Source organism: Hevea brasiliensis, chromosome 15 (assembly GCF_030052815.1).
Source record: "Hevea brasiliensis isolate MT/VB/25A 57/8 chromosome 15, ASM3005281v1, whole genome shotgun sequence".
NCBI lineage: Eukaryota > Viridiplantae > Streptophyta > Magnoliopsida > Malpighiales > Euphorbiaceae > Hevea > Hevea brasiliensis.
This window is the reverse complement of record NC_079507.1, coordinates 64,078,524-64,095,381: the sequence shown is the minus strand read 5'-3', so window position 1 is coordinate 64,095,381 and position 16,858 is coordinate 64,078,524. Positions and strand designations below refer to the sequence as shown.

Below are 16,858 nucleotides of genomic sequence, written 5' to 3'. Positions count from 1 at the left end.
ACTTCCTAAAAGATGATATAGGATGGGTTAGGTAACCCATGAACCATCGATTTTGGTTTCTAAATAAAGTAAAAACGTCCAAACCAAATGCCTAACTTGGGTTAAATCTAACTGGCAACTGGCTAGCTACTAGCTAGCTAGCTAGTAATTAACCATGGTGTTCAATTAGGCTAATGTACTCGATAATGATTGCTCAGTTGATGGAAACACAATAATAGATATATGGGAAAAAAGTATTAGCTATTGCTAATAGGACCATTAAAGGAAGAAAAATAATGTGATAGCAAGAAAAAGAGAAGCTAAAGCACTTTCACAGGACCCATAGCATGTCTCCTCACTAGCCCCAGATGATGTGATTTTTATTTATTTTTTATTTTTTTTATTTTTTTTTTCTGTTCAGCAATATTTCTTTCGTCTTCTCTTCTCCGGTCTAAAAAATTATTCTTTTCTTTTCTTAGCTTAAAAAAAAAAAAAATCAAAGAAAAGCTAAGCTGCGGGAAACTGGCTGTTTCTGGTGATGTCAAGCAGCAAAGGGAAAGATATAGCGGAAGGCTCATCAAGATCAGGTGGCGGTGGTAATGCTACTGATCAACAGAACCCACCTCCGTTGAGCAGGTACGAGTCGCAGAAACGCCGAGATTGGAACACTTTCGGCCAGTACTTGAGGAACCAGAGGCCACCAGTTGCACTATCTCAATGCAACGCCAACCATGTGCTTGACTTTCTTCGCTATCTGGATCAATTTGGCAAGACCAAGGTGCACTTACAAGGGTGTGTTTTTTTTGGCCAGCCAGAGCCACCAGGTCCTTGTACTTGCCCTCTCAAGCAAGCTTGGGGTAGCCTCGACGCCCTCATCGGCCGGCTGAGGGCTGCTTATGAAGAAAATGGTGGCTTGCCGGAGACGAACCCTTTTGCAAGTGGTGCTATTCGAGTGTATCTGCGAGAAGTCAGGGACTCACAAGCGAAGGCAAGAGGGATCCCTTATAAGAAGAAAAAGAAGAAGAGGAATCCGATGAAAGCTAGTGATGATCAGAGCTCAAGTTTTCCCATGCAGTAATCTTGATTGATTCCTGTGGTCCCTGGAAAAACATTATGGTAGTTAATTTAATTTAGTTAATTTCTCTATGTAGACCGTCGATCTACTCATCAATATGCATGGAAACTAACTAACCGATCTAATTAGAAAGTAATTAATAAGTATGGTAATTTTTTTTTATTCAGTTCAATTTCCCTGGAGCAAGAAAATTTATAAGGTGGAAGAAAAGGGGAGCTATTAATTTCCCTTTTTCCCTTTTGGACTGTGTAGTGTAGTTGAGAGAAACTCAATGCATTAATTTCATTTCATTGCCCTATTTCTTTCCTTTCATTTTAAACCCTAGCTAGTCCTGGTGCTTAGAAACCCTAATTTGCAAAGTGGGTATTTCAAGAAAGATAGAAAAGGTACATGATATATAACAGTAGCTGCTAGTTAGCCACTTTACCTCTAACCATCTTTTAACAACAATTAGATGCTACGATATATTATAGTGTAAAGACCCTCCCGCTCTCTCTCTCTCTCTCTCTCTTCTCCTCTCCAATTAATTACCAAACCACTTCCTTCTCTTCCTCTCATGCAAGATCACATTCCAAGCTCTTTTGGGATTCTGCACTATCTTATGCCTGCCATTAATTATGGACTCAATACATCTGAGCATATATAAAAATTGGTATTATATATATATATATCCCTGTCAGGATCTTTGAGAAAACTATCCTGATTGATGAGGAGCACAGAACAATAGCCAGGTAGGATCAGCCAAGTTATGCATACTGGGGTGCTTGTTTGATGTTGCTAATAACATTAGCTGTGTCAAGATCTGTCCACGAAAATAAAAAAATGTTTTCTTGCTGCTTTGTCTGCATCTTCTTTGTAATATTTTTTTGTCTCTCTTCATAATTTTTATTTAAATTTCCTATCATATGCCATAATGTCCCTTTCTTTGGCAATGCTATACGTAATCGGCCTTTTCACCGGACCAGCTGCTTGTCTTTGTTGTCTGCTTAGAGAGAAATCATAACTGGACATTCTATGCTTATAGCTAGGGGAGTTTGTAGAAATTCTCCCAATTATTGATCAAATAATTAAAACTTCAACTTCATATGTATATACAAGTTAATAATTGCATTTTCAAATATATCCTTCCAATGAGATGCAAGATATATTTCTTTAATCTAAGTGCTTGCTTTTGCTTTGCCTGTGGCCAAATTATGCCTTATCTTGTGCGTATACCATTAATTTAAATCTATAATGTTCTTCCATTGCAGGCCCTCAAATTTTCAAAAGTCGTGCATTCACCGTTACCATTTTGGAGCTCCATCTACTGTTCCCTGTGGATTGAGTAGCTAGTTGTTGGTCTTTGCTAATGGCTGAAGCACTGTAATCTGTAGCTAAAAATGAGAAAAATGCATCAAGTCGGTCAAGATAAAACCAGGAGTTGAAATGGGGTAAGTAAAATTTTTCTCCTCCTCTGTCCATTTAATTTAGTTACTATCTTATCAAACATAATCAAGTTTGTTATCATCATCATCATGTACTATAATTATTCGAATATATGTATTATTGATCGATCGATGCGAAACTATATATGTCCTAGTTTCAATTTTCTCAATTGATTTCTTTTTTTTGCCTTTGATGATCACTAGTAGATCAATATAGCATATATATATATATATATATATATATATATATATATATATATATATATATATATATATATATGTGTGTGTATGTATGTATCTGTGGGTCATTTGAATAGAAGCAAAAGGAGAGCAATTAGGAAATGTTAATTAGCCATTTATTTCCCCTTGAAAACTAGTCCTAATAGCATCCCCCACCTATATATAATGCAATGCCCCCACATCATCTTGATAATGTGCTTTGTTTTTTATGATACATCATTGGATTCCGTTCTGGATACTTCTATCATCAGTAAAATTGCATTAATCAATTTCCTTTGATTAACATATATATTGTCCCTTCAAATCTTTTTCTTTTTTCTACATATTTTGATATTCTTGTTTATGGGTTCCTTTCAAACCTATATAGTCAATTAATATTTTTTGGAATTATTCAGGTCTTAGGTGAACTAATTTTGCCATTTTTAGATCACTACAGAATCATAGCTAGAGGTTATATGCCTAGAATCTCTATTATCCATTTATTTAATTATCATGAATATTAAAATAATTAAATTGATTATAATTTTCTCTCCCTTTTTGCAACTTCAACGTCTGAGTATTAAACTCTTTATTAAATCAAATAGTTTTAACTTAATAGCACTAGAGTTGTTTTCAAAACTATAAAGCCTCAAGTTCGAATTCCAGTTGGAATTATTTGTAAAAGAAAAAAAAATTTAAACTCTTTATTACCATTTCTACAATTTTTAGGCGGAAATAGACTAAGCCTGTTTGACATTTGAGTTTGTTATAGGTAGATTTATTTGATCATAATCTATCTTTCATCCTCCTTTCTTTTATGTTTCCAAAGTTCTACACACATCAAGCTGATCATATATAGATGTAGGTGAAACTAAAAAGCTAGCATATCCATAATTTCATCCATTACTGTCTCGTAATTTGTAGGAGCTATTGATCTTCTAGGGACAAAATTCTGTAAAGATGTAAGATGCTTGTTGAATTGTCTAGTGCAAATGTCCTCTCTTTGTTGGATCTTGGACAATAAGTACCTAATTAAATTAATTAACTTATCAAAATGTATTAAATATCTCTCTTAATTGCTTGAGTTATCTTATCAAAACATCCCCCATGCTTTTCTTGATCTCTCTTGTCTGCACTTGTTTAATACCCTCCTTGATTTTCCGGTGTTTTGTTTCATCAATCAAAACTTTTGAAATGCATACACAAACACAAAGCAAAGACAAAGATATATAATAACCTAAAATCTCTACATATGTATCTTTATTTTATTTTATTTTATTTTCTCAATCCTCCATATTAAAAAAGAAAGAAACCTGCTAAACTTCACACAACTCCAATTAAGTCTCCAACAAGCTAAGTGTACATAATGCAACATCATAATTCAAGGTAAGTATTATTTCAAATTAAGTACAAAATGATGTTCCATATGTCCATAAGCCATTATAAAAATTAAATATTCATTCTTTACCTTAAACAAGTTCATCATTTTATATTCTTGTTTAGCATATATAATCTAGTTGGTAGTTACAGTTATCCTATAAACAAATAATATTTCGAACACCTAATAATGTAGAGCAAAACAACAAAAAAAAAATTAAGAAAATATTTATTAAATTCATCCATCGAGCCCTAATACAGTCATTAAATAATTAAATTTAATCTAGATAAATTGGCAATTATTAATGACATATATATGCAAATGTGCAAAACTATATCTAAGGTGTACATCTAGAGTGAAATAGTATTAGATAATTGTTAATTTATTTATTGAATTAGACTTGATTTTCATAAACAATGGTTCAAATGTTTAATAAATTAAAATAAAAATGAAAGGGAATATATGAATAGGACCATTATCTTATAATCATGGAATCCAGTCACCAGACAATATAGAAGGCATAGGAACATATAAGCTTTCTTTAACTTTACTTTTATTTTAATGAGTTTTCAATCAAATCTTTCAACTATTGAAATATTTCATAGCAGTAGTAAGACACTTATTTGACATTAAGGGATGCCCTCTTTTTCCTTTTTTTTTAAAGTTATTACATAACTCTTATAAATTATATATAAAAAAAAATTGTTTTTCCTCTGGATGTGCATTCTCAATTGGTTTTTACTTCTTCCAAATTTTTTTACTTAACATGCAAATTCTAAGTAGGGTGTATGCACACGCCCATTAAACTATATTTTAACAGAATTTTATGTATTTTTTTTTACTGTTGTCACTATTTCACCAGAAATATTATTATGAGCAGTTTTCCTTTACGAATTTTTAGCAAAAATTATAATACTTCATATTTTATCACATTCACCACCACCTATGTTAGTGTTAGCTAGTGATCCCTCAATTTGGTTTATTCAGTTAAAAAATTCAAAATAAATTAATAAAATTAATTAATTATGTTTAATAATTAAATAAAAATCAATAAATTTATTAAAAATTAAATTAATCTAACAAAATTACTATAATTAATTAACTCTATTCATTTCTCAAATTATTTCACTTTTCTATTTGACCAACAAATTATTGTACCTATTGAATTGGGTTTAAATTTCTAAAATTTAGTAAAAATTAATAGAATTAACTAACCTTATGTTTGGATGGAAAAATTTAAAATATAGATTTAAATTTAGTGAAAGTATATGTTTTATTTAATTAATTATTAGAATTATAATATATATTAGACTTATAAATGTGAACAACATTTGAATTTAAAATAGTTTATAAAATGATTTTATTTCAAATTTATTCTAAAAATTTTTAACAAATAAAATGATTATACTTAAAATCTATAATTTATCAACAATTTATATTAAAATTAAATTTAAATTATTCTTTAATAGTAAATATTGATATCCAAACATAGCATAAAATTATTTGATTTGGTAATTTAATATAAATCCACTAAATGGTTTTAATAATAATATAATTCGACAAAGAGATAAGTGATGGATTATTAATTGTGCTACTAGAGTAATGATTGACTGATATATATATATATATATATATATATATATATATATATATATATATATATATATATATATATATATAAACGTAATACAAGAGGCAAATTTTGGTACATAAGAAATTTCTTATATAAAAGAAATAAGAAAAAGTTAGTGTCGGCCATGGCATAGAATGGCAAATCCACGTTTCATAAATCCTAAATTAATTAAAATGAAAAAAAAAAATCCATCCCCACTTTGAAAGAAAAAAAGTGTAAATGAACCGAGTCAAGTTGATTTTTAAAGAGTTCAAATTTAGCTCGTCAAAATATTTTTAAAATCGAGTTGAGTTTGAGCTTAACTTGAATTGAGTTCGAGCTCAATATCATAAGCTCAAGTTTGGCTTGTTTAGAAAACGAGTTCTAAATGAACCGAATTAAACCAAACTTTTTATCAAATTGATTATTGTGCAGCGAATAGCTCGACTCATTTGTAGAGAGTTTTAGGTTAAAAGGTATAAAATTTAAACTACATAATTTTGATTAACTCTCATATAAAACTTATATAAAAAAATAACTTAATTTTCATAAAAAAATTAAACTTTCAATAACTATATTTAATAAATATATTTTATACATTATATATTGATTATATTATAACTTTAAATTTTAGAATATTTATAAATGAAATAGTAAATATTTATAATATAATGAAATATAATAACTAATATATTTAAATATTTTTAGAAACGTACCTATTCACGAGTCTATTTAATAAGTCTACTCTAGAGTCAACTCGTAAGTTTGCAAACAAGAGCTTTAATGAGTTAAACACTATAAAATTTAAGCTCGCTTTATTTATATAACGAGTCTAAAAATTAAACTCGAACTTGACTTATTTTTTAAATGAACCGAAGGGAGCAGATTTTTATTGAGTCAAATCTCAAGCAGCTTACAAACTGCTTGACTCATTTACACCCCTAGTGCCCGAAAATTATGCAAAAGACCATCCAAGCTTCTCCTAAGTTCTGACTATGGCTAATTGTCCTAGGTTAGCTAATTGTTGTGCCAATTGAATTGCTGTTAGTGGTAGATTGAAAAATCTTGTTCCAGGATGGGTTGTGAATCCTTCTCATACATTAACTTCCTTGTTATCTGATGATAGGTTTGTAACTTCTGTTTGTTGAATAAAAATTCCTTTTTCTGATAAAAAAAAGTTTTGATTAAGACTTTGTTTATTTTGAAATTTTTTTTTTATATTTTTTATCATTTAAGTATTTAGAAAATAAGTCAATAAAAAATATTTTTATAGTAAAAAAAATTAAATTATTTTTAAGAAAAATAATTTACTTTTTCTTTCAAAATAGAAGATCATTTTATAAATTTTGACAATTTTATTAAAATGTGAAAATATTTATATATACATGATATAAATACATATTATTAGTTTAATATTACAATTAAATAATAAAAAATATTTTTATGAAAATATTTTTTAGAAAATAGTTTTTATATAAAATATTTTTTATATATAAATTATTTTTTAAAAAATAAATAAAAACTATTTTTTTTTCTTGTTCAGTGTTCTCATTATATGCTATATAGTCCCCTCTTTTTTTAATTATTATTATTATTATTACTATTTATTTTTTAATTTATTATAATTATAAGATAAACATAATTAAGATGAGTGATTAGATGAATAGGTGATAAAAAATGATTAGATGAATAACATTATATTATTATTTTGATGAATGATAATGTTTCAATAATGGTGTTCTCTTTCTTTGTCATAATTAATTTTATATTTTATTATATAGTAGAATGGGATACCTTATTTTGAAAAATCACTCAATATTCGAAACCTTTTTAATTTAGCCTAGCCCCCTTTCTCTAGAGAGTTTAGATTTCTGGCGCAGTCAATTGAATATGTTGCCATCTCAATGATCCCAAGTTAGAGCTAAATCTAAAAATAATTATTCATATGAATAATTATTCTATTTGTATTCTATTCTTTGTCATTTCATAAATAAAAATTTTTTATTAATTGAGTGTAAAAAGATGAGACCATAAAGTCGTACACAGAGACAGAGGAACCGATTATTTCTACTTCTAGCTAGTTGTGTGTACGTAGTCTTGCATGCATGTTACCTACTCAAGTAGACAAGTTGAAACCCTTGCGGTAGGCATACTAAAAGTTTACACTACAGACTTAGAGTCAGGTAGTCCATCCTTTCAAATTTAAGACTCAAAGTTTGCAGAAAATATGTGAATCTCTTCTTTTTAAATTTAAAACTTAACTGGTAATGGTAAATATATTATTTTTTATTGTATCAAGTATATTATATAATTTAATATATATTAATACGAAAAATTTCTTTCTCTAGATACCACTGAGAATACATACCCACGAGGTAATATATAAATAAAAATTTTATTAAAAAAAAAAAGAGCAGGAATTAAGGATTGGATGACCAATATGTCACTAGCCTGAGCTGAGCTACACGTTTGCCAGATTCTACATTTCTACATCATCGTGAACGAAGAAGGGAGCAGAAATGCCAGAGATAATTCTCCAATTTTTGTTGATATGATAATATTAAATAAGATATATAGTTTGAAATCAAATTGATGAGAGATCATATCTCACTCAATTTAAGAACGGTTGAATAATCAGCATGGAAATGTGTTTATGGTTGGTTAACAAGTAAATATATATGCTCCTCATCAAGTTGTGGATTGAGCCTATAAGAAAAAGTTTGTTCTTTTAATTAAAAATTTTATTTCGGATATAAAAGACAAGATATATTAATTAATTAATATATCATTCAAAAATTGAAATGTTATATAATGTCAGAAATGCAAGTTCAAATTGAATTAAGAATTGAAGAATAATTAGAAAGTATAATTTAAAAGGAAGATAAATTTATATTAATAAGTTATAATAATGAAAAAAGGGGAAGTTTTGCCTTGAATTCAGTCAAAACCTAATTAGTTTAGGAATATGAAATTAGTCCAAAATTGGACTTGCTCTCTTAGTCCATCAGTTGGCTATAAAGTGAAGAAGAGAGTGGCCATATAACCATATTTGTTGTCGAGAGCAGAAGCTTTGTGGGCAGCAGTGAGAGGAATTAGTTGGCACCATGCACAAGGCCCACCGAAAATTGTAATGTGCAGTGATATACACGGGCTTGGCTCGTGTAAGTAGAAGGGTGCCGTGCAACGTGTTGTGTTTGTAAGTGATTTATGAGTGTGGGGAGGATTGGAAAAATAATTAATATTTGTAATTTTTTTTTTTTACATGGTAAATTTGTTGTGAAATATATTTATATTAAAATATTTTAAATATTTTATATTTTCTTTAATTTATGCGGCTGTAATTTTTACAATATATATTTGCAATAAATTTTGGCCAATTAAGTAGTGTGTTGAATTTGAATCCTTCTATCCACCAAATAATAATAATTATTAGATGATTGACATTATAAAATAATAATATATCCTAACATCCCATGGCGTAACCCATGCCCAACTGATAAAAAGCAGCAGCAATCAATCATCCCTTTGGAAAAACAGGCAGACAAAGTCCCTTGTTCCTATCCAATCTATAGAAATATGAACTAAAAAAAAAGGGTGCGCAAGTTTAAATCAATTTTCCGCATTGTTCAGCTGAAAATGCATTTTAAGATTGTTTCTCTATTCTCTGAACCATAAGCGTAATAATCCTTTCTTCAAACTTCAATACCTGAATCTGATACTCACACCCATGTTGCATTTGTCTGTCTCAATATCACTGGCTCAACAGTCATCCATCTAAAGTTAGGTTATTTAACAGGAAATACTTGTTTTCCATCCCCTTGCTTTAAACATATGCTTTACTAACAATAGCACTTTTCACTGTATTGTAGCTTTACAGACAGCTCAAACAGGATGGCCAAATTTGAAAATTAAGAGACAAAGTATTCAGAATTTAAGGACATCTTTTCCTAGGATCCGGATAAATTATTTCCCTTGTGCTCCTTTAGAGAGGTCATATGCAGCAGGTTGATGAAAACCATCTTTTCCTAGCTTTCCTGTGTCTTGCTCTTTCTGGACGCAACATTGGATGCTATGCTATGCCATCTTGAGATACCGAAAACCGTCATTAGCTGCAAGGCCAGCTCATTCAGTACAAAGAGCAAACAAACTGCAATTATTAGGTCATTATTTATGTACATTATCTCGACAAGATCAGGAGCTCAAATAGTTTGAAGCGTTCAGTTGAAACCCAACTAAAATTCAGAACCTATAAGAAAATTCATCAAAAAGAAAATTTGAAAAGTAAGTGCCAACCTAAAAGTGGGTAACTTTGACATGAAATCTAAAAATGACCACCACTATCTTTGTCTTGTGTGGCGGTGGTGACAGACTTGATAGCATACGCTGTATATATGGCCAGTTTTTGCCTAATGGTGATGCCGATGGAGATGGCGCCATCAGGAGAAGATTGATGAATGCCCATTAGTCAACAATACTTTTGATCTGTAAAGAGGAAAAAAAGGAATATTAGTGTGACGTTCACCCTTTGTCCATGTTAAGGAAACATTGTCCCCACTAAAGTATGATTTATTAGCTCAAATGTTTCGAGAATCCACTCCTTTAATGAATAATAACAAATACATGACCCAAACTTCTAAGAAAGAAGGTAGACAGTCCACCATTTGCTTTGAAACTTAATATTGTAGAGCTTCTAGCCCATCATCTGTAGAGACTTGAATATTTTTGCCTTACCTTGGTAATCTGAAAATCAATAAAAAGAAGTTACTATTAGAAATGTTGAAGACTGGATTAGAGATGCTCAAGGGTAGGACCATATCCAGATCATCCTACTTGAAACCCTGCTAGCAAAGACAATCCTGGGTCATGATATCCCAGAGGATGCCTCAGCAATATTGAAAGGAAGTTGACATCACTAACCAATATAATGGCAAGCTCTCATCTCACTTGCAAGAATATCTCCCAAAGCACATGCAGGCACAGAACCTCAAAGCTCCAGTCAGTGCCTCAAAAATTGTGCGGCTTCGAATGAACTTCAATCAGTCACAAAAATGAACGAGGCATCAACTCACATTCAACACCCATTTTCTTAAAAAAAAAATTGTTGACATGACTCCTCAAACTGCCAATTCGTTCTGCTGCATGATCCTGAAGAGTTCTTGCAACTTCAAAGAAATGAGCAACAGCTTCTTCAGGAGTCCCAACTATGTCCAAGATTAGGAATGTGTCCCCTTGGCCTAGCACATCTCACAACTCTGGAAAAGGAAAACAACATATGATTCCATCAGATTTAGAATTATGGAAATTCAATTTTTTTTTTGTTTTTAAATCAGAATTATAACTGCAAGATCCATGAGCCATAGAGATTTATCAACACAAATGGTATCCTGTTTTAGCATGCTTTTCCCTCAAGCCATATACCAATCCTAGAAAAGAACTTGGTGCACTATCAAATATACCCAATATAGTTTGGTAGTAGCTCAATCAAACACATTAAACTCATGTTGGAGATTATCAATCACTTTGTTCTTGTTATACCAGGTATATAGCCACTAATACAAAAACTAATTCAAGCAATTGACATTTTCCAAGAGAAGTAGATGTAACAAAGGATTTTCAATTCAGAAAGACCTTCAACAAACTGAATTTGAATAAAGGCCTTCATTCCTATAAACAAGCAAGCCTTGGCTCACATATACTGAAATTCAAATATTCTTATGTCAACAGTACTGAATATGGTGGGATAAGTAGTAAGATCAGAAAATTCTAATTTATTTCACATACCAATGTATTTCAACAGACAAGCACAGGAAGGGGTGATACTACGCAAAGTTGCAAACACTTCCTTCCATCTGCCATATCCACTGTCCAGTCTAGCACAATCACATCAACTCCAGTTCCTTTCATATGCTCAACGAGCCACCATTTCCATTAATTTAGAGAACAAGTGGTGTTTCAGGGCAATGACTCCTTACCATACGGAATATCAGCAAACTAATAAAGCAGAAAATGCAATTCCATATCCAGTGTTTTGTACACTTATAAGGAGTTCAAAGCATATGACATTTCTGTCAAAATCAAAAGACAGGGCAGTCCTTAGAAGTTGACTATGACATTCATGCATGCAGATGAGGAACTCAAGAAAATTCAAATTCAAAGACTCAAGAAGCTTAGAATCAGGGTCCAGATTTCATAGAACAATACTATACAGTATCTCTTAGTCCTTCAAAAGCCATAAAGTTATGCTTGTTCAAATAAGTTTGCTGCTGATCTAATAATTTACAACTTCTATGTCTCAGGAGTAATTTTGTGATTTCCAACTTTGCTGGAAAATCTGTCCAGATGTCTTTAAGAGTCTTCATTTTTATTATTAAGTCTTATTTAGAGTCGTTGTTGGTTTAGGATAATAATATTCATTTCAGTTCTGTAATCCAATGTCTTAAAGGTTTAGGATTGATTTTCACTCTAAATACATATGTTTGTAATGTCTGCTTCTTAGTTTTTCAGTCAATAAAAATTCCTGAAATTTTGCCTCCAGTTGCATGATGCAATTCTATCATAGCCTCATTGGTGTGATTCGTATGGAAGTTAAGTGTCAAGCTTAAATTCTTTACTAACTATTTGCACTTCTGTTCACAGTGCCAACTGATGTCATTAACAAGATGAAATGAATTGTTGAACTATTAACAGGTAACAGCTCCATTATCCATAAGTCACGATACGATAGAATATTAAATAAAGTTTTACACAAATTAAAAGAACTAGATCTAACTTACTTCTTCAATGTAAGGCCTTGTCCAGCAGTCCCAAATGCTAGGTGGTAGCTGTCCACCCCAGGAATCAAATATTTGTATGCATTATGCCCCCGACTCCACTTGAAAAAACAATGTAGTCATCTATTGCCTGTGTCAAATGAGAGAGAAGAGCACTCAATACATGAGGTGCTGTATGGCACATACTCTTCATGGAAGTGTATGCAAGAGTTGTACCTCTTCCACTATATATGTAGCTATAGTCCAAGGTGCTCCAACAAAACCCAAAACTGCAGCACGCCCATCAAACAACAAAAACATAAAAAAGAGTAATGTAAAGTCTATATTTCGCATAAGAGTAATAAAAGGAAATTATCCTTAAGAACTTAACTAGTAGTACCCCATAAATAGCTTAAGGCCATATTTGGCAGAATACTAGAATGTAATCAAAGCTGTAATGTAATTGTAGTAACATTACATGACTCACTGCTTTGTTTGGTTGCACAAAGAAAATCTATTATAATGTAATGTCAATTACACTATGTAAAAACCATCACTTTAATTAGTGTAATTCCCATTACATGCAAAAATTTATGTAATAATTATTACTCTATTTACAGCTATTTATTTTTTACTTCCACCACCACCTTAACCCCTTACCACCATCATCTATGTTGTCACTGCTGCTGCCACCAACACCAATAACAATCTCAGATGCTGCTATTGAAATACTGAAATCAGACTGGGTAAAAACTGAAATAATCAACCACACTGTTTCTAGAAACTCGAAACCAGGCCCAGCCCCTTGATGGAAAATTAGAAAAGTCATTAGGAACAACACAGCATATTGACATGCACATGTAGAAGCAGTACACTATGTAATTCCACCAAGAATCAAAAAGTTGGTACCAGTTACCAGTAATTGGGCAGACAGTGCAGCAAAAGGCACTGTTAGAGATATCACTGCAATAAACAAGAACTTGAAAAAGAAGATACCAGAGGTAGAAGCAATAGGAATTTTTAGGGAGGAGAAGAAATGGAAAATCCGAAGGGAATTGTGAAAGTGAAACGCTAGCTGTAGTGAAGAGATGGAAGAGGTCTTCCATCATAACGAACTGCGAGCACTGAAAAATGTATAGCTGATTAAACAGGAACCAAAATCTGCATAGATAGAAAAATTGAATTGAATAATGCGAAATTACCTTTTGGGATGAGAAGTGAAATTCATTTTCATGGAAAAATAATTGAGGGAGAGAGATGTGTGGGAGACTATCTTATAAGTTATCATTTTTTTTTAAGGATATTAATAAACAACATTTATTTTAATTTTCAAAATTATTGTATATTATTTATTAAATGTATTAGAATTAAAAAAAAAAAAATCTTCATTTAATTTTTTTTAATAAGAATTCAAGTCTTCACTCTTTAGATTCTTTTAACAGAAAATGAGAATGGTTCATTTGATAATAAAACATGGGAGTTTTTGCAGCTCTCCACTCTCCAAATTCCCTTACTAAATAAAAAATCCTGCATATTAACGTCAGTTGCTTTTATAAAAATGATGCTCTGCAGAACACCAAGAATGGCCAAGGAGAGAACCATCCAAACTCCTTCGTTACAGTATTTGATCCAACAAGCCTAACGGCTTCAACTTAGACAATAGTCAAAACTTAACATTTAATTATATTCCATAAAATTTTATAAAATTTTAATTAAAATTTATTTAAAATAAATTTCACTATTTAATTTGACATAACTTAAAAAAATTGAATCTCATATCATTTATATTTAGTATATTCATAATTAAACTTATTTTCTCTCATTTTCTAAATTATTCTCAAAAATAAAGTTAAAAAAATTATAATTTTCACCATAAAAAAATCTTACACGTGATAAATTTATAACAATTAATAATATATTAATAAATATAAAATAAATTCACATATACATATATAAAAAAAGAAAGGTTTTTTTTTGCTACCACATAACATTTAAAAAAAAATTTTTTGCCATAGAAATATAATTTCTCTTAACTTTGTCATGTGGTACTTACCGTATAAAATTATTATATTTTATAATTATAATAATTATTATTTTTTTTATGAAATATTTAATTCTATTTTTTATTTAATTCTCTTTTTAATTTTCTCTTAAATATCTTTATTATTATCATTGTTACCATAATTTTCATGACTAACTAATTAAAATTATTAGATATATTTCAATAAATTTGTAAATTTCTTATTTGATGATTCTCAAATTTTTAGTTATTTCATTTAATTATAAAAATTTAAGAATTATATATCTTAAAATTAATAAAATAATTTAAATTATAATATAAAAGTACTCACATGAAATTAAATACTTCATCATTTCTCTCATTTTTATACATTTAATAAATTTTAATTTATTTTAACGTTTTTTTATTTTTATTTATTTTATTTTAATACACATTTAATGAAAATATATTTTCAATATATATATATATATAATATTAAGGAATTAATAATTTAATCATAATTTAAAGAAATTATATAATTAATTAATAAAAAAAATTTAATAAAATTACTTGGCATATATATATGACAAATTATTTAATTATTATACTTTAATATTAATATTATTATTATTATTATTATTATTATTATTATTATTATTATTATTATTATTATTATTATTATTATCTGAGAAGTTTAATTTAATTAAAAATAATAAAAATTAAGAATTAATTAGAATAATTTATTAATTATACCTAACAAACACGTATGCTAATTTTATATATATATATTCTATTTTAACTTCCTGAAAAAGAGGTGTTGTAGATTGTTGTAAAATAAATTCAAGAGAAAATAAAATTTTAAATTTATCACATTTATGCCAAGTAATTTTTTTTTTATAAAAATACCAAGTGATAATTTTTAATTAAATTTTATTGATGACAATTTTTTATGTATATCCTAAACAGTTATAATATATAATTATTATATAATTTAATTTTCTAAATACACTCCTTAATTAATTTGATCTTTCAAATTTAAATAATAAAAATTATTAATTACTAAATATAATTGTCATTCGATATGAAATTTTCTAATTTTAGTAAAATTAAGACTCACATTTATTTTAAAGAAAAAGTGGTATTTAATTATTGATAATTTATCAACTCATGACATTTAATTTCAAAATTTAATAGATATTATCATAGTTCTCCAATAATTGTCATAACTGAAAATTTAATTTTCTTTAATATATCTGCTCTAAATTAGAATAAAATATAAGGAAATATTTGAATTTTTGTAAAAAATTAATGATTGAATTTTCTTTTAAATATGTTTAATTATTAAAAGTAATACTTATCCATTAATTTTTATTTTTTTTAAAAAGTCAATATTAAATTTTTTCTGTATTTCCTAAACATCTATGATATATAATTACTAAATATAATTTTTAATTTAAAAACATAAATGACAGTAAAATAAGAATTTATTTTGAAGAAAAATCAGTACTTAAAAATTTTCTCTCTCTTTTATATATTTAAAAAAATTTAATTTATTTTAATATTAATTTATTTTTATTATTTTAAAATAATTTAATAATAATAATAATTATTATTATTATAAACAAAGAATAACATATAGCCATTAAATCTATTAATTTAAAAGCATTTATCAATTTATTTGGCCAAAGTTTATTGTTACTATTTTAGAGTTTTAATATTTTAAATAACAATGTTAAAATTCTTCTAATTACAAAATAATAATTTTTAATTAATAATAATTTAATGACCTAATTAAATCTAATATAAATTTTCTCTATCTCTTTTGTTTTATATATATACACACATTGTTCGTAGCACGGTATTACGTTAGTGTTTCATAATATAAGAGATTTATTGTGAAAAACTTTTCATTTTATATAAGTGAGCATATTTTCTACAAAGTAGAAAGCGAGTAAGTACAAAAAAATTAATAAGAAGCTAAAATAATAACAAGTTAAAATATATACGTCTCTTTTTAATTTTTTGTTAATAGTTAATGGTATTTGGTTAATTTTTTTAATTAATAAATATAAGAAAGTGGAGAATTGAGTGAAATTTTTTTATTAAGGACATTTTAGTTTAAAAAATATTATTTTTATAAATTATGTGAAATTTATTTTAAATTTTATCTAAATTAATAGTAATTATTTTTAATTATAATTAATTTCACATTATTAAATTCTAATTTTTATTCAAATCAAACACATAAAACATGAAATTCAACCAAACAAATTCTAAGCAGCAGACAAGGATTCTCATAAAACTAAAACACGGTTTACAGAGTAAAATTATCTGTGAAGTTCAGCATTACGCCAGAACCTCTACTAAATTTCCTCATGTTTAGGAGAAATGTATGCTAAAACAACAAAGAATTTTCAGCCCCA

At 28.4% G+C, this 16,858-nt stretch overlaps 1 protein-coding gene and 1 long non-coding RNA gene across 2 annotated transcripts; one reads left to right on the top strand and one right to left on the bottom strand.

Annotated features, from left to right (window-relative positions):
- The first annotated feature begins 415 nt into the window (after positions 1-415).
- LOC110670383 (protein LIGHT-DEPENDENT SHORT HYPOCOTYLS 7) lies at positions 416-2,648 on the top strand. Its single transcript, XM_021832422.2, has 2 exons — positions 416-1,095; positions 2,305-2,648. The coding sequence occupies exon 1, from the start codon at positions 518-520 to the stop codon at positions 1,055-1,057; it is 540 nt and encodes a 179-aa protein (XP_021688114.1). The 5' UTR covers positions 416-517; the 3' UTR covers positions 1,058-1,095; positions 2,305-2,648.
- Positions 2,649-9,505: 6,857 nt separating this feature from the next.
- On the bottom strand, positions 9,506-11,667 carry LOC131174141 (uncharacterized). The gene is made up of 4 exons (XR_009144383.1): positions 11,469-11,667; positions 10,605-10,939; positions 10,346-10,427; positions 9,506-10,169 (listed from the first exon to the last, which is right to left on the bottom strand). It is a non-coding gene; the product is annotated as an uncharacterized LOC131174141 (long non-coding RNA).
- Positions 11,668-16,858: the final 5,191 nt, after the last annotated feature.

Coding starts and splice junctions, on each gene's coding strand:
- LOC110670383 (XM_021832422.2), top strand. CDS start 518: ATGTCAAGCAGCAAAGGGAAAGATATAGCGGAAGGCTCATCAAGATCA.